Source organism: Seriola dumerili, unplaced genomic scaffold (assembly GCF_002260705.1).
Source record: "Seriola dumerili isolate Sdu_G_001 unplaced genomic scaffold, Sdu_1.0 BDQW01000149.1, whole genome shotgun sequence".
Classification (NCBI taxonomy): Eukaryota; Metazoa; Chordata; class Actinopteri; order Carangiformes; family Carangidae; genus Seriola; species Seriola dumerili.
The window spans coordinates 9,274,502-9,293,617 of NW_019174404.1; the positions used below are offsets into that span (position 1 = coordinate 9,274,502).

The following is a 19,116-nucleotide window of genomic DNA, read 5'->3' on the forward strand; positions in this document are numbered from 1 at the left end:
TCATTCTCTCCTAGTTTCTCCTTGTTGTGAACTAAACTTATTCATCTTTTTTTAACTGGGGATTTTCAGCAACTTGAATTGTGCTCTACTTTCAAATGGCTTTTGCTATTTATTTCACATAAATAAAAACAACCTGAAAGAGGTAACTAATTGATTGACAATCCCCTTCAGGCATCCCATTCCAATTTCCTCATTCTTTCCAGCCCGTCCACAAGGTGATATCAGCCAATGGGAATGGGCGTGCTCTTTACACTGGCCAATCAGAGAGAGATGCGAGAAAGGGGGCGTCAGCAGGCGCGCAGTGTATAAAAACCTAACTGTAGGCTACGCTGCTGTCACAGTTGAGCACTGTAGCTTTCCAGGACAGCGAGAGGAAGATCGAAACAAGGAAGAAAACCCATCGCCAAACTCCTACTCAAACGTCAAGCCGAGTCTTTTTTGTTGTTGTTGTTGTTGTTGTTGTTCCGCGTCCGTTTCCACCATGAAAGCCATCAGTCCCGTCCGCTCGGTGAGGAGCTGCTACAAGGCCGTGTGCTGTATTTCGGAGCAGAGTCTCGCCATCAGCCGGAATAAACACTCGTGTCTGGAGGAGCCGGTGAGCGCCCTGTGCGACATGAACGACTGCTACTCCAAGCTGAAGGAGCTGGTGCCGAGCATCCCGCAAAACAAGTCGGTCAGCCAGGTGGAGATCCTGCAGCATGTCATCGACTACATCTTCGACCTGCAGATCGCGCTGGAGGCGGAGGACACAGCCACGCCGGAGATGGTGTTGTCAATAAAGGTGAGGTGGAGATGCCTGCTGCGCGGTGGACTGATGCTTGTCGTCACACACTGACACGAACTAGCAGCGATTCTTCTGTGGATCTTTGCGCTACAGATCCTCACGCTGACCTAAAGTTAAAGTCTGGTTCTGGGGATTTTTGTAAAGTTTATTCCACTCAAGCTTTGAAACACCGTCAGCGCTCGGATGTATGTCAGTGATATTGTAGAATATTGTGCTGCAGTGGCAGATAATGTTTGTCTGATATGTTATGTCGTGGGAAACCATGTTACACCCCCACACAGACACTTATTCCTGATTATATGCAATGAGAATAATGGTGTTGCCAGCGTCTAAAACTGCTTCTCTCCTCTCTGCTCTCCATTCAGACTGCGGACCTTGCTCGCAATTTCTCCAAAGAAGAAGGACGGTTGTGCCACTAGGACGAGGATGACAGATTATGGTACATATTTATCCTTTTCTGATCAATCTAAATATCTTCATAAATGAATAAAATCACGAGATGAATGTGCTTCGAAGGACCCATCTTCTAACGGTTTAGAACAGATTACAACAGTGTCTTGTTTTGACTTTCAAAACGAAATAAATTAAAAATAAACTTAAATACCAGGGAGAATAGTGTGAGCATTGATGTGCTGGGACATGAAGGTCTCCTTACTCTCCACATTCAGCACGGTTGCCAATTAGACAGGCCAGTGAATGTGTAGCGGATTCATTGCTATCTGCCTGGGGTTAATGAAAGTTCCATGCTAGGCGCCAGTCTGTCTGCTCCCCTCTGCAGGGAGGGAGGGAGGGTGAGAGGGAGAGATCTGACTTCACTTTTCTTCCTTTCTCTCCATGCAGGTGCAGGGAAACACATGTCTCCACTTCACTCCGGGCAAGAGGACAAGAGGGGCAGAAAGGGTGGGATAGGTATTTGGGAGAGAAGGAGAAGAAGAAAAAGAAGAAGAAGGAGGAGGAGGGAGGTGGAGGGTTTAAAGAAAGAAAGAAAAGACAGAAAAAAGTGGACTGTTTCCTAGATGAGTGGGGATCAACAGTAGTGCATGAGCAAGAAAACAGAGACTCATTCTTTGGCCCCTGGACAGACAAATCAACACACCAAAGCAGAAGCCAGGATTGGAAACTGAAAGCAAGCGGCTTTGTATGCCCTCCTCAACGAAACCTGGGATTCCCTATAGATAGAAGTAGAAATATTGGTACATTGTTGTTTTATTTTCTTTTATTTTTTGTGTTGCATTCCAAACAAACTTTACGTGGGTTAAACTCACACCCAACCTGAACCCATTCACATCATCTCACATAATTTTCCCTGCATTATTCCCACCAAACCCCCCACAACCCCCATACCCCCCCCAAAAAAAAAAATCTGTTTTCCAATGATCTGGAGACTGTTACAACTTCATCCGAATGTGTACATATCTGCTGTGGGTATGTAAGGTGTGAGTCAATTTGGTATAATCAGAACTCTATACTAGAGTTAATTGTAAAAGTTTGTAGGGATTGTGTTATTTCTACAGACAATGTGATGTGAGTTTCATAAACTCTTTATTATAAAGTTTGCTTTGTATGTATGTTCTTATGTAATGAAATAAAAAAAAAAAGATGTGAAACAGTTTGGCGGATATGGTATATTTGATATGAAATAATGAATGAGTATGAACTCTTACTCGTCTTCAGAAGGTAAAAGTGATGCTGACGTGACTTTTTGGCTTTGGATGACGGTGAAATGCTGATACAACAGGATGTTTTCAGATGAATCTTGAGGTTGAGTGGTTGGAAATCAAACGAAGGGAGTTTCCTGTGAGAGCTTCTATTTTTCCAAAGAGTAAGTTACCAGCAGTTTAAAGCAGCTGAACTTCCTAAATGGTGTATAGAGTAGAGGATATTACGTGATCATAAACCAACAAACCAACCTTTCTGATCATTCATAAATCTTAAAAACCATGATTTCCTAGGCTAATTCACTTCAACGTCCATGAAACCAGAGCAGTATGTGGATTAATATGGTGTCTTGACCTTGGAAGCAGAGGAGCACCATCTGTAATGCAGCATTCATGCAACTTTACTTGTAAGGATACTTTTTCTAGACCTTGTTATAGGCCTAATATGTGTAGGAGTGAAGCTATTTTGAAGCCTCAGTCATGGAATCATACGTTAACTGTCTAATGATAAATTAACAGTTTTGGAAATTAATGTTACTGTACTTAGCTGGTCTCAAAAGTTGAACAAACTACTCCACCTTGTGGATCCATCTGGGATTTCAGGCATTAAATGTTGGCACATATGACCAGTGCCTCATCTGGTTAATCAGCAACAATAGAGAAATGTTTTGTGGTTTTATAGCCTGTCTTGTTATTTACAGACAACAAACCAAACAATAATATGTTGAATTGTCAAACAGTTGACCCAATTCTAACCTTCAGCGTACTGGAAATAATGAGGTTACAACTCCATCTAGTGGCAAAAATAGATTATTGACTCAATGAAAGTTCAAACTTACTGTACATTCACACAGATATTAAGATAAGGTGTGAACTCTATCATATCACTTTGCAATAGATACTACCTCTGTGGACTATATTTTATATAATTACTTAGTTGTTTTTTTATTCATTTATTAATTTATTGTTAAGACTGTTAAGAAATCTTGAACTCACCCTAAGAATGTAATTGAGATGACAATATATCATGAACACCCAAATTTATATTACAATTACAGACAATAGCATAGGGTGAAATCTATTATTAATCAATAATAAACATTATATTATATATTTTTATTTTTCGCATGGTTATTGTATTCGACCAAATTAAACACATGTTCATTATTTTCTATCTACTTCACACATTTTGTTAGAATATAATTTGACTGACTTAAAACAACAGGCTGCATCATTTATGTTTTTTTTAAACAGTATAAAGATGAACCAGTAATGATGGTTGAGGCCAAAGTAATGCAGAAGAGCTACCAGTCTACACCACAAGATGGGAGTGTTGGACGAGGATGCAACAACTCTGTTCTCATGACATCCCAGGATGTAAGCACTAAGCTTTGGCCATGCTACAAATCCAAATTGGTTTGATACCACACAGTGATTAGTAAGCATGAAGTGAAGAACAAAGCAACTCAGGCTAAAATGTAATCCAAGGATTTCATCAGTCACATGAGCTACATACAATTAGCTCAGAATCAGTGCGGCCATACCATGAACAAATGTTGGCATGTCTCAAACAAGAAGCTGCATTACTATAGACATTACGTATATGTGTTGATGTGACAGCACATTTGTCTAGCCCCAGTGTGAGGTAATTCACACTATACTTACAATGACTTTAAACACACAAGACATTTATTTTGCACCATTTAAATCCAATGTGAACTCGATTAAAGTTTTTTTCAGTTTAGAAAACAGCATTCAATTAATAATAATTATAATTATATGAATATAAAAAATTGTGTCAAAACTGTACTGATCTACTTATATTTTGGCCCAACAGGTGTCATGAGGATCACTTAGGTCAAACTTATTTATACGGAGGCCTATATCAGCACTTGCTCCTGACCAGCCCAGTCTCTTTAAGTAGACAAGGAAAACATGCATTAAAAACTTCACCACATAACTTAACATGTGAGACAGATTTTTTTTTTAACAGTAGAACTTTAAATCCAACCAAAATAATTCATGCCATTAACTTCCGTGTGCTACTTTAGCAGGGAAATTAATATGGGATAACACTGAAATAACTCAGGACAGGTGCAGTGTACAGAGAGATTGCAAAAAGGGATCACAGAATTGGGAGAAAGTGTGAACACCCCTAACTTTCTATGGATTGTGCAAACACCACTAATGAGTTGTACTGCATTTCGTAGTGTAGTTCAAAAGAGGATGAGACAGGGGGTGGAGATGGTGTGAATTGCATTATGTGGAGATCACTGTGACAGTTCTGTTAGTATTTCTAGTCTCTACCATCTGCTTAATGTTGCAATGTCTACAAGGCAAATTTCTTAACCAACAGACAATAAAAAACTATCTTATCTAAGTGTAATAAGCAGCTCACTGTGTCAGCTTTTTCTCTCCCCCTCCCCTTAGCCTTTTGTATATGCTTTACAGTCATCATGAACTATCTTGAGTGAATACAATATAATGAACTTATCTAGCACAGTATATTTGAATTTGATTTGAAATAATTTGAAATATAGTTCAAATAGAGGCATGACAATAGGCTTGCTTTGGCTGGGAGTCCTCTTTGCCTTGGCCAATGGGTGTCAAGTCATATGGCTTGGGTGGTAGCTGTGGATGGGGGAGGGGTTGTTTTCTTTCAATATCTCCTCTGAGCCAATAAGCAAGAGTGCTACTGAATGAATCCAATTATCATCTACAAACTATCCCCAGGAACACCTTGCACTAGGCCACTATACACTTTCATCAGATAGAATATTGATTCCCATATAAAGAATGAAAGCTTCTTTCTTACTATATAAAGATGATCCAGGAAAACCATTTCTATACATAATTACATATTATTCATATCTATTTAGATTTATATTTATATTTATTGTTCCCAACATTGGCCTTAAAAGTCTATGTGTCTAATTTCTAATATAAGTATTTTATTGTGTATTGATAACTAAATAAATAAATTCCCCACTTTTTGAAAGTTATATGCACTCTATCTGATTGTTCCACTTCTTGAATGAGGCTAGACCTAACTCATTATTAATACACATTTTCATGATTGTTCCACTTAGACCTAACTCATCAGTTAGATATTCAAATATAACGATCCAAATTTGTGGATGCATCATTACATCAAAGAAATTATACATGTTTTGACGCAATTTTTCATATGTAAAATCTGTGATCTAGAATACAGAATAAAGTTCTGATGATTTAAAAACAACATGCCCACAAAACAACAGGGTTTTGTGTTTATGGCTAAGCATGGAAATTGCAGTTTAAGGTGGACTATGATGCTAGATGTGGGTCAAATTCTTGCTTACCATATCTTATAACAATATCTTATAATGATACAATAAATCTTACAATATCTTTATATAACAACCACAAAAAGTGTGCTAGCAGAGAAGCGACAGCTGTCTATTTATATGTCTGATTATATACACTGGAGTCATTCATATTCAAACTAATAAGTGGTCATTGTCTCCAATTTAACCCTTGTAATAAAGGAACATTATGTCCCAAACTTGTGCTACTGTCCCTTTAAGAGGACGAGCTTCGTCCCTCAACAACTGTTTTATGCAAATGTGACACGCAGAACGTGCCGTGAGCCAATCAGATACGAGTTCTAACCGCGGGAGATCTAAATTTCGCGGGACGAAGTTTGGCGGTAAAAAAGCTGTTCTTCGCCAGCTCTTGTCCTCTTGTATGGAGAGCGGAGCTCTGAGGTGGACGAACAGGAATCACAGACCGGGTCGGATTCTGCATCAGAGGGGGGGTCACAATAAGTTGTAAATCTCAAACTGCAACCTGAGCTCACTGAGACCTGGAAGACCTCTGGTATCTGGACTTTAAAATACTGGATCGATGACACTGTTCACTTATTTAGGCAGCGATTTTTAACAATAACTTGTAAGGAAAGTTTCCTCTGCACTTTGTTACCGGACAAAGGATAACAACACCGACCAGTCGGCTGTATGTACTAACGATTATTACTACTAAATACGCCTGGATTGCATGTTTAATTCGTGCATTTCGAATTGAATAGGCTGGTTTCAGCTGTGTGAGTTGCTCTTGGCTCCTTCGTTATATTAGAAATATATTTTCATAGGAAGCCTGTAAGTGCAGCAGGTCGCCGGTAATAGGGAACGATTTAGCAGAGCATTGATCAGTGTGCTAAGCCAACAGCACACTTCCCCCTCCGCCTGACCGATCCGGTTAAATTTAGTTCACTCAGGAAAATGATGCGAATGCCAAAAGGCGTCTCTCCGGCATCTTGTCGGCCAGCAGTGGGTCTGTCTTGCCCTCAGCAGAAGGTAAAGGTTTTGTCCAAGGCAGAGTTGCTCGGCACCGTACTGTCCAGCCCGCCGATGAACACGGTACCGGTTGGCTATTTCACCCAGATCTGCAACACCACCGCGGCCGAACAAAGAGCCAACAGCCTGTATTCAACCCCCCACGGACCAGAGGCTAAACCCATCAGATCATCCTCCGGGCGATTGCCGGTAAAGAACCAAACACACACTACGAGTACAAGCTTCCACTACATTTACACACATTTTAATAACGAATCATTGATTCAGTGTCCAGCACAGTGATCTCTGTGCCTGTGTGTGGGCGGAATAATTCATAATTTCCATTGGTATGCGCGTTTTAGCAACGTTTGGGGCACATTCAAATATGTTTTGACGTGATAAGACACAGAGGAGCCACTGTGTCTGCTGCTGGATGTGTATGAATTGGTGTGTTCCCTTTGGCTGCCATGTTAAGTTGTGTGACATCTTTTCCCGCAGTCCAGCTGTAGCTAGACAAGACCAAACGCTGTGTGTGTGTGTTTGATAGGGAGGAGGGGGGTAGTTGATAGTGGTGGGGCCCCTCTCTTATGAAAAGGAAGGATGAGTGGCCCCCGCAGTGGGAGATAGCTGGGGCAGCAGGGGTACACAATCAAACAATGCTGGGGGGTGACCAAGCAGATGACACTAATGTAAACACAGTATTTTACACTCGTCTCTTATCTTCTTTTAACCATTTTGGGAACTGAAAATCAGATCTAATTTGAGAAGAAATATTCCCGAGCTGTAGCTCACACTCTTATTTGGACAGTTTTTTTTGTGATCACACCTACATGACAGCTGCTCCTACTGCACCTGTCATTAAGGCAACACAGGACCTGTGTAACCTGTTCATCTCACTGTAGGAAGGAGCTGGAGGTCAGAGGTCATAACCGGACAACTGGCATGTTTTCCTGGGAACTGACGTGTGTATGCTCAGGTGGAAAGTTCTCTTAGAAACACTAAAAAGCTTCATGTACATCAAGTGAATTGTTTATGTAGGAAAAATGAAATGAGAACTGTATTCCAGCCATTTTACAGGCAGTATGCTTCTTATTGCTGAAGGATTATTTGAAAAGCTTGATGATCTGAGAGGATTGGATCGCACTCAGAGACTTGTTAGTGCTCCACACCTGCTGTTGTTTGTTATATTGGTCTCCTCCTTTCTCGCCAGCCCTGAAGTCCTTTTAGATTTAGTGAATTGCAGTAAAGCTAAAGGGGGTTAGGGGTTAGAGTGTGTGCAGCGGGTCCAAATCTCATGTTAACCCCCTAGCCCTTACGCCTGTATTTACTAATAGGCCCTTCAAGAGGATTAGTTGGACGTAAGTAAAGAAATAGGCTGCCACCTGGCTTATCATATGCTAAGGTGAACTTAATTGCGATTCATGCCTGTATGTATTCATGGATTTGTACATGTCACATGGTAGAATGATACATAAAAATGTTATCCCCTCTTTTAATCCAGCATTAAGACCATTTCATGTGACAGATAGTTTGACCCAGACTAATATAGAATGTGGGCTGACAGGGTTGATGATGTAGATGAATTGAAGATAAGAAGCCACAATGGACAGGGTGTTTTCACACTGATAATTGTGTTGTCTATTCTTCCTCTCTGCCATACATCCAATACACTCAGTGTGTTTGGATTTATCGTGAACATATTAACTTCGATTTTTAAGTGACTTGCAGGGCTGGTGTACACAGGTGTACATGACAGCTGGTGGAAAAAAAAAATCATTGATCACCACAATGAGAGCTTCATTGAGGTGAGAAAGAGCAATGCACTTTTGAAATTACACAGCAGGTTTCAAAAGTCCCAAAGTCCCATAATTATGAAACTTCCCCAGCACTTTTCAGTGAATTAGGTAAACTTTCCGGTGTGTGTGTGTGTGTGTGTGTGTGTGTGTGTGTGTGTGTGTGTGTGTGTGTGTGTGTGTGTGTGTGTGTGTGTGTGTGTGTGTCTTGTAGACGTATTATACTATGAGTAGTTGATTGGGTGAAACTTTTTAATATATGTCTCGTTCAGAGCAAAAAAAAAAAAAGAGTAAAGGAACATCAAGGCTAGTGATGCCCATTTAATTCCTATATCTAAAAACGACAGCGACACAAGGGTTGGTGTCCCACTGATGATCATCTCACCGCTTCCTCTTTTTTGGTCTAACATTTTTTTGGGATCTTATCGTTCTCTGATACAGACCTGCATTTCTAAAGTACTGATGGCAGCGCACACAAAGTTGAGTCATTCAGGGTCGTTTCTCGAATACTAGAACATATTGTCTCTACTGCCGGTTCCCTAAATACTGAGATTTAGATGCACAGAGCAGTATCCAAATGAAGGTGGGCTTCAGCTTTCAGCCACAGAGCTGAGAGTGATCTTTTTTGTCTTTCTCTTTACGAACTATAAAAGGCAGAGACTTAATTTGTAGTCACTTTATTCATTTGGACATGAAGTGGCTGTGTTAGGTTCAGTGATGTGTGCACTAACAGTACATGACTATCAAACAATGCAAATGCGTCATCATTATGATAATTAAAGGGATAAAAAAGAGTAAATACATAGTAATGTTTCTGAATAATTATTTGGCATGTGGTTTTATGTGTTGTCATGACTAAGGGCAGCTATTATGCAACATACATTTGATATGATACATAAGTGCTTGCTGACACAGCAGCTTGAGTGCGTGTTCAGTCATGGGTCTTATGTTTACAGGAAGTGTCGCCTGTTCATGTGCAGCTCACTTCCTTCAAATTAAACAGCATAATTACCACTTTCTTTTGAGCTTTTTTTGACTGTGGTACAGGATGCTTGGCTCAGTGTTAGAACCTGAGTTCCTTTAAGTACAAACATAACTAAACAAGGCTATGCATCATTCATGTGTGATCCTACACTTGAAAGCTTGCTCACGGGGCACGTGCTTTCAAAAACACTCCCAAAAAAAAGTTAATGTTTGACTTCAGCTGAAGAGATTCTGCCTATAATTGTTAATCATGCTAAGTGTAGTAAAAGGCAATGTGTTACTGATTGTCATGTGAGTCTTAACCAGGGTATATTAACGGTTGATAATGTTGCGTTGCTCTGTTTCCTTTCAGCTTGATAGTGATGTAAATGTGTTCAGTCCTCCCTCCAAAGTCCAGGGGCTGTCTGGATTTGACAGCTGCTTTCACATCAGACCTCATCCTCAGTGCTCTGCAGCAACACAGATGAATGAATTTGTCTGTTTCAGATACAGCAAGTAATGTTTACTACAGCCGAGTGCCAGTTTGGCCAGAAGATGCATCTGCATTATGTCGATCGCCGGAGACAATGTCCCACTTATTCCCTGCTTTATGTCACGTGTGCGTGTTCCCAGATTTTCACGGAATGTTCACAATCTGCAAAACTGCATAAGCATTCAAATCATTTTCATGAATTACTCTTTCTGCCACTAGGTAGGAGCACACAGCTCTTCTGTGAGGTTTTCCTATAACCTTCAGTGCTGCCTTGAATCACCTCCTGGATCCGTCCTTCTTGGAACCCATGTAGTTAGCCCCCGTTGACACTGATGTCGCCTGGGTGTGACATTGGCCACATTGCCAATTGTATGCATTCACCCAAAATTATCCTTCACCTTGTTTTACCGCCGCCTCAGGCCAGCGCTGGCCCTGGAGCATAATGTCCTCAATTGGGGGAGTTTGCATTTCAAAGCAGCCCACTACCCCCTACCCCCTGCACCGGCAACCCAAATGGGCAGATCCACCCTTCTCTTTCTTCCCTTGAGGGACACATTGACATTTTCAGCAATGTAGCCATTGTTTTTCTATTGACTACCCAAGGGTGTGGTAGTGAGGGGTTTGTGTAAGGAAGGAGTAGCTCTTTGCAGGCATACTGTAACTTGCCCTTGACTTGGATGGAATCTGAGTCCCATGCAGCTCGACTGACAAGGTTTGTTGGTTTGAGGAGAGGCCCGGCAGCAGAAGTCCTTCACGTGACTCTGACTTTGTGTGTGAAATACCAATGTGGAAGATTTCACCACAGTGGCAGAGACAGCGGGAATCAGCCAAAGAATGTACAACAAACAGAGACTGCCATGTGCAGTGCTTGGGTGTAACTGGGCAGGCAAGCAGGGTGAGGTTATAGCAAACGTGAGTGGGGTGATACTGCCGGGTTTGTGAGATAAAGAGGTAGTAGGAGGCTAGTTGACTCAGGCCTCTCACAGGAGTGGCCTGCTGCACAGTAACTCGGGAGTTTAAAATAGAATAACATGCTTATTATATTAATTATGATGCACACAATGTCCAGCTGTCTCTCTAAGACTAACCTGATGATCAGATTCATCAGGTTATTCTTTCATGACCTTTTGTGTGTCCTGAAATGACTGTGTTTCAGGCAACATGCCTGCGTGTTTGACCTTAAATTACCATTTGTAATAACTGCATTTTTCTCTCATATATATCTATACTGAAAGAAGCACACCCTGGCTTTCTACTTAAATGAAGTTGTGTTTGCGTAATATGGTTGACTCACCAGAGAAATCCATCATGCAAAAAAGGAGCACCCAAGCCCCCACCTTAACCCGTACAGCTGCAGGGTGAAACCGTTGGTTCCCTCTTACAACATGTCACCGTGCCTGTGGCTGTGACTTCTAAAGCGCAGACCTGCGAGCCTGAAAAATGTAGATGTGGTGCAGTTTGATCTGCACATCTAGGTTGCGGAAGTTATGAAGCTCCACTTTATTAAATGTCAAGGTTTTTGTGATTGAACCAGAAAGAACTTTAAACCACAGCCGTCACTTTGTAGACACTGTTCCTAATTCCCCTCTGTGAGCCCTTTGTGTTTGACAGCTATTGTCAAACAAACAAACAAACAACACAGGTTTTAATCCCACAAGTGTTAACAGCTACCATTTTGTTACAAAGTAGCTGGTCACTGTCCGGTCCTGTGTCTCTTTGTGTCCTGCTGAAGTGTCCGTGCGGCTGCCTGTGTGCTGTGGGGATTAAAAGCCGCCCTGCCAACAGCACGTACACTTGCTGTACTTGCTCCAGATGTCGCCAGTCAACAGGTGGACATGTCAGGGAGCACACTGGGACAATGGCTGCCTTTATTATCCCCACACTCGCTCGGGCGCATCCACACGTGGTTAAGTCAATGCGCCACTTTTTCCATCTCTGAAAACTGTTGTCAGTTGCCTAAACCGATTAGGCAAAGCAGCTCACTGGCTTCTTATTCACTGCAGTGACAAAAAAAAAAGGGAATTGTAGTTGTGTTTGTTAAGAGACTTGGAGGAAAGGAGAATACAGAAAAGGTGAGGTCCTAACCAGATGCTACAAATTACCCAGCAGCCTCAGTAACGCCAAGCTGAAATCCCACGCTTCATGAGCTCAGTCACCAGTGTGTTTTTGAGTGTGCGTCTTGCGTGAAGGAGGAATGACATACTGATTGACTGCAAACTTTCCTGTCCACTGTCAACGTTTGTTGGTGTTAACAATTCACTGGCAGGAATGCTGCGTGTTCGGGTGTCGCCAATTTGCGCAAGTTGGCATTTTTCAGACAGTTGGTCATTTCTTAATCCTTCAAGAGGGAGGCTGTGTCCTTGTGACTTTCACTTTTGTTATGTAGGTCATTGCAAAAACTAATGGTCACATTAGTTTATATTGGGGTCCAAAGGGTGTGTGTGTGTGTGTGTGTGTGAGAGAGAGAGATTTCAGTTGAGGCTACAGGCCTTGGAATGCATGATGCATTACAGTTATAGTCAGGTAATCGTGTTTGTGTGTTAAGCTGTAGAAGAAAGGCGATGTAGGGAGGCTCGAGAGGGGGAGGAGAGGTCATTGAGTGATTCCAGGGATTTCCTGGAGTTTTGTAGGCAGTGGGTTGAGACTTGAAACCCCCCCTACACACACACACACACACACACACACACACACACACAAAATCAGCCCTTCTTGAAGTGCTTGGGAAAGTGTGAGTGCTTTGTTTCTGCACTTGAGGGCTGTTGGCACATTTACGACACAGCACTTTTCAACACCCCACCCTCCCCCCTATTTAGCACTTTGGCCAGCATTGATGTCACAGTTTCATGGAAGGGCTGGACTGACCCTACACAATACATTTTAACAATTTAACTTGTCCTTATGGAAAGTCAGTGAGGTTTGTTAAGTAGGAAGCATGGCAGATTGTTTCCAGCAGACTATAGACTGGCAAGGAAGTCAAACGAGGAACCTTATTCACACTTGGTATATTTTTATGATGACCAAATGGTTACTCTTTGCTCTTGGCTCTTAAATGTTCCTGTTTTTTTTTTTTTTATAACGGATGTAAACTCTCTGCTCTCTAGGCTAAAAGGAAGCTGGATCTAGAGGACCCTCTTTATCTCCCAGAGTTCCGCACGCCAAAAGGCAAAGGCATCATCACAACCAGGGTACCAAGTCCAAGGAGTGAGTACACGGCGTGGATCAGATGTGAGGGGAGGAAGTGTAATGTAGTGGATTTTCCTGGTACATACGAGAGGTGCACTAATACTAGTGTTGGTATCTATGCTGAGTTAGAAGTCCTTCTATTCTTGTCAAAGCTTCTATTTTTTATTTTACAGTAGAAAAAGGTAGAGGTCATTCAAAGAGAGAGCTGGAGACACAATAGGATTATTAAAACAGGAAATAGCAATGACAACAAAATCATGTGAAAAAAGACAATAAAATACTGTACAAAAGAGATAAGTCAGGAAGTAGTATAATTACAGTTCTTTACAATGGTCACAATCCAAAAGGGGCTGTTAAGGGGATGGAACTAGGTGTTAAGGGTAAGTGGACGGGGCACTTTGGGAGACTGTATGGGGGAAATGCTCAAAGAGGGCAGCTTGATGGGTTGTGGAGACGTTATCTTAAAGGATGGAAGCTCTTTTAACCAGAGAGAAAAGCAGCACATGGACTAAATGTCCCAGGAACTCAGGAGCCCCAGAAACTAAAGTTTGTCAAATTATTAGACCCATTATTATGACGGATTAGAAAATGAAAACTTGGTTTTAGACAAAGTTTTGGCACATGATACAATGGCACAGTGTCCTCTCGTGGGAGATGGGGACAGTTCAGCATTGCACACAGCAGACAGTACCATCAGGGATTATTATTCATTTTTCTATTTCAAATACCATGCACAATAGAATAAAATGATTTATCTATGAATGAGATATCAAACAGAATGCAAAATGAGTCAGACAGGAAGAAAGACACATTCATAAAAGAGTTTGTTTTCATGGTATACTGTTGACAAAAGCTTGAATGACTAATGTAAGTATCTGAATCAGTACTCCACATCAGCTGATCAACTGAATGAAGTACTCAAATTAGTTCAGAAAAACAGGATATATGTGCACCTCAAGTACATGCTTAAATATCTGCTCTGCTTCACACCGTTCTCCCCTCACGTTCCATTTGTCTGCATCTTCGCCCCTCAGCTCCAAAGTCTCCAGGTGAGCGGACGCGCTACGACACCTCCTTGGGCCTGCTGACTAAGAAATTTGTGGGTCTGATTGCTGAGTCTCCTGATGGAGTTCTTGACCTGAACTGGGCCACCGAGGTTCTGGAGGTCCAGAAGAGACGCATCTATGACATCACCAACGTCCTCGAGGGAGTCCAGCTGATCAGAAAAAAATCAAAGAATAACATCCAATGGCTGTGAGTCGAAATGGATCAGCAGAGATTTAATAACCAGAATGAGAATAATCTGAAATTCCAGCTAATAGAAGACATAGTTGGAGGGAAATGGGTCAGACATTTAGATGCATTCACTGTCTCTGGTCAGATCATGGCTCTTGTTAATAAATCTGTCAACAACACAGTTTTATCAGCATTTGATGCAAGAACTTCTGAAGATTTCAATAAAAAAAAAAGCAACCCAGCAGTACAACACCATAAACTACAGTCTCCAAATGATCAACAGCTCTCTGACACAGTCACAACTAAAGTGAAACCACATTCCACAAAGGTTGTGTTTATTGAAGAGCTGTTGTGTTGGATTGCATAGCAGCAACTCAGTGTATGGATTCCTGCTCACACATCTGCCACCTAGTGGCTGTAACTAGACATTAGAACATCTTTAGACAACGCTGAATCACCACCATTTAGAAAGCTTACTATCTGTTACACCATCTGCACTGTTACTCATTTCAATGCAATCAAATCAAATCATCAAACATGCTTTTTGTTTTGCTTATTTCTATGCTTATGTGTGGTCCTGCAGGGTTGGAGATGTATTCGAGGGCGGTGCAGGTGGAGGAGAGAAGGCTTGTGCCCTGAGGAAAGAGCTGGGAGACCTGGAGCGAGCAGAGAGATCTCTGGATGAACTGATTCACTCCAGCACCACACAGCTCAAACAACTCACTGAATATAAAGACAATCAGAGATATCCTTTACATACGTCTCGGTGTTTGATTACATTCCCGCTGCAACTCTCCTGTGTTTGGTTACAAAGCGTACATCCACCTAATATCTGTTGCTGTTGTTACCCTTGACCCCGCACTGCACGTTTGGCTATGTGACATACCAGGACATCCGCTCCATCGGCAGTCTCCGAGACCAGACAGTCATTGCCGTCAAGGCCCCAGCTGAGACCAAGCTGGAGGTGCCAGACACAGCGGGGGTGAGAGCGCATCTTTGTTTGAATTTTACACTGTGTTCTGCTTGTTTCCTCCTTCTCACCTCTTTCAGTTTGTAGGCCTCTGCACTCAATGTGAATTTTTTATAATGTGTCGATATTGCTGTCAGATGGATGTTAGTCTTGTAAAAAGTTTTAAGACAAATTAGTTTGGCAGGAACATTGAGTAACCCAGATCATTAATGATTGTACAAACACATTTTTTGTTGGTTAAAACTAAAAGAAAGCTAAATGAAATACAAGCAAGGAAACTAGTAACTAGTAAACTAGTGTGTCTGATGTGCTAAATAGCAATCTGTGTCCCTTTCTCCTTACAGCAGGGGTCATTACAGATCTATTTAAAGAGTAAGAACGGCCCCATTGAAGTCTACCTGTGTCCAGAGGAGGGTCTTGAAGATGCTAGCCCAGTGAAGAGCGCTGTCACCCCTAAAAAGGAGTTCCCTCAGCCCCTCTGCCCTCCAACTGTAACACCAGTGGCACCACCAAGTTACACCATCAAAGAGGAGCCTGTCGAATGTAAGCTGGAGTCTCTGAAGGGTCACGTACCGCACTGTAGGATTCTGACTTTAGCACTAACTGTCCAGATTGAGGAGGCACAGGTTTTTAGTCATGCACTCCAAAGATTAAAATAATAATAATTTTGACATTTATACTCTTAGTATTTCTTTCTTGCTGTGTTGCAGTAGTTGAGAATATCAGTGTCTGCCTGTAAGCTGAGGAGCTGGAGCCAGGAGAGAATTAGCCTAGCTTAAAATTAAGACTGGAAGCAGAGGTGAACAGCTAGACTCAGTCCCGAGTTCAAACATGTGCTCAACGGAACCTCTAAAGCTCAGTAGACATGACATTTTGTGGTCACATGCTGTTAAACTGTAGAGTTGCGCAGTAGAACCCCACACTCAGCCACACAGAACTAAACTTCAGCCTCTCCCCTGCTCTGTCCTTTCCTCAAAACACAGGCGCCATGTCTACAGCAGCTCCAGCCACCTCCTCAGCTGCAGCCTCCAGTTCCTCTCTGCTGGACGTAGAGGGCCTGTTGGGTTTGCCCCCGAGCCTGCTGCAGATCACAGAGGACCAGCTTCCTGGCACCTCATTCACCCCAGATCCCAACACACCCTTTGTCAGTTTCTCTCCACCCTTGGACCACAACGATTACCTCTGGAGCCTGGAGGATGGCGAGGGAGTGTCAGATTTCTTCGACACCTATGATCTTGGAGATTTGTTGTCCAGCTGAGGTCCAGATGAAGGAGGTGGGGGAAAAAATTTAAGAGGAAGAGGGGGAAATATTGAATTGAATGCCTTCTCGAAGTAGGAAATATTACACTATGAAGCCATCACTCTTTGTTTTTGCCATGCCTGTTTTAATGTCAATGATTCCAAAAGGGTGGTTTACCCCCTTTAATTAATTTTAATAAAGTAAAAATAACAATTGTAAATATAATTGTAAAAAAAAAAAATGCCCAGACAGGGAGGATGGGTAAGACTGAGATCAACACTGATTGGTGTAACCTCCAACCATACGGAAACACTGTTTAAAAAGCAGGGATTGTTTTGGACTTTCTGTCACATTTTCAGATTGTGCTACGAAGATAAACATTTGTAACGTCATACAAACACAGGAGTTATTATGCATATCACAGCAACAGCGAAAGACCTGATAACATTTGGGTATCAGGCGGTGTTTACGGTGTGACATCTCAGGAACTTTTATTTTTTCTTTTTCTTCCTTGTTTCCAAAGTCTAAATGTTTGTGCCAGTCTTTGGCCCGTAGGGGGCAGCCTTGTATTATGTCAGCTTTAACTGCCGTGCAGCTTTACAGGATTCAATCACTGGATGTGAGAAAGCTAAAGCCATGAAGAACCATTCACAGGGTGTTTTTGTAGGAGTCCTAGTGTCTTCAACACGGACCAAATGAAGCTGTGAATCACTTGTTTAACACCAGCCTTGTAGATCCGCTTGCATCTACAGCTTGAACATGCAGTATCGTGTGAAATCTGAGCATAGAAATTAGACATACAACTGATTTTGAAAGTGCTGATGTTGCGTCTGTCTAATCAAGTTTGCTCTTTCCTGCCTTAAGCTTTACGTCAGGCCTTGTACCTGTTTGGTGCTGCGCTGTGTGCCAATCTATGCAGGTTGAGACACCCGATACTGGACCCACAGCCAGAGTTAAGTGACCGATAATGGTGGCAGAACAAGAGGATCACACGCTCTGTCTTGTAGGTTTAGCAGCTTTGGTTTCAAATCCAGTTTTCTCCCCAATTGATAGCGGAATTTTAATTGATGATTTTCTTTTATTTGCTTGTGTAAAACTACTATTGTATTTCTGAGGAAATAACCCAAAAGAATGAAATCCAACATCTGTGTTGCAGGTGTGGTGGAAGGTCAGTTAATTAATGTAATTAAGGTTTAATAAGAGGAACGTTTTCTTTTTCCTCTGCTTGTTCTGAAATGAATGAAGTCTGTTGATTAAACAGCAAAAGAAACAATGAGGATTTGATCTTAACTGTTCAGAATTTAGGCCCATGAATGCTCTCCCTCATGTTATGGTGCAACCCTTTTTTCAATGTCAGAGACGTGCACCTGAGATCAGAGCGGTTGCAACTTTTATCTGTTAAAGTTTTTTTTTTTTTTTTTTTTTAAAGCATTCTAGACATTTGGAAATTTGAATTTCATGCTGATGTATTTTTGGCTTTCCCTCTACATTGCAGAGATAAGCTAACTGTCCTGTCCTAACAAAACTTGAAACCGTGTGCTTGTGTGTGTGTGTATTTGATAGCTTGGGAAATGGGTGTCATGGTGTGTTTGTGTGTGTGTTTTTACAGTGTAGATTAGAGAATGTGAATTCAGAATTTGTAGTTTTTTTTTTTTTTGATGAGCATTATTTTTCTGGTATTTGTACATAATTTGTTTTGTATTTATACCTATTTTTTTCTGAAATTTTTTGGAAGTTGATACTGGCCTTTCTGCAGAGGGCACGACTGTTTTTTGTATGACATGCAGCACTTAATATTTTGTAATATTGTGTGGTCTGTTTGAAATTATTAAATAAATACTAAAGCCATGGTTTACACTTGGAATTATGATCCATTTTTATTTTAATCACTTTCCATGTCAGAAACCTGTAGTTTCTATTGCATTTTTTTTTAATTTAGTTCTCACTTCTTCTCACTGAACTTTTCTTTTTTTCATCTAGGCTCGCCATCAATAAATCTTCTAGCTTCTGCAATGTCATCCTTTATCTGACCTGACTCTTACTGGAAAAATCCATTGATATAAGGGCTCATTGCATTTCACTGGCTCAAATCAAAATATGGAGTCCTGTGCCTAAAAACAGCAAGGGTATGGCCACTGAGGATATTGATCTAATAAGAATTGACATTCCCAGAGGAGGCAGAATGGGCCGACATGAAGAGTGACAAAGACACTGAATGAGCTATAAACATGTTCCGACAGGTAGACAAAACCCACCCATCATTCTTTGTGAGTTGGTTGCTTTGGAAACAAGCTCACAAAAGGCAGGGGGCAGGCAGGAGGTCAAAGTTCAGTGGGTCAGTGTGGAATGGGGTTAATGCATTCTGGGGGAAATACATTTGCATGGAAATATAGCACAGATTTGCTAGTTAATATATGTGTGTATAGTGTTGCGTGTTACTTCTCTTTGAGAATGACTAAAATGGAATAATGGAAAATGATTAA

The 19,116-nt window shown here is 41.5% G+C and overlaps 2 protein-coding genes across 2 annotated transcripts; both read left to right on the forward strand.

Annotated features, from left to right (window-relative positions):
* The first annotated feature begins 349 nt into the window (after nucleotides 1–349).
* On the forward strand, nucleotides 350–2,135 carry id3 (inhibitor of DNA binding 3, HLH protein). The gene is made up of 3 exons (XM_022750458.1): nucleotides 350–781; nucleotides 1,150–1,223; nucleotides 1,625–2,135. The coding sequence occupies exons 1-2, from the start codon at nucleotides 482–484 to the stop codon at nucleotides 1,201–1,203; spliced, it is 354 nt and encodes a 117-aa protein (XP_022606179.1). The 5' UTR covers nucleotides 350–481; the 3' UTR covers nucleotides 1,204–1,223; nucleotides 1,625–2,135.
* A 4,048-nt stretch (nucleotides 2,136–6,183) lies between these two features.
* e2f2 (E2F transcription factor 2) lies at nucleotides 6,184–18,048 on the forward strand. Its single transcript, XM_022750562.1, has 7 exons — nucleotides 6,184–6,965; nucleotides 13,106–13,205; nucleotides 14,222–14,441; nucleotides 15,007–15,168; nucleotides 15,291–15,405; nucleotides 15,738–15,936; nucleotides 16,377–18,048. Exons 1-7 carry the CDS (start codon nucleotides 6,702–6,704, stop codon nucleotides 16,649–16,651), a joined length of 1,335 nt encoding a protein of 444 aa, XP_022606283.1. The 5' UTR covers nucleotides 6,184–6,701; the 3' UTR covers nucleotides 16,652–18,048.
* The last annotated feature ends 1,068 nt before the right edge of the window (nucleotides 18,049–19,116 follow it).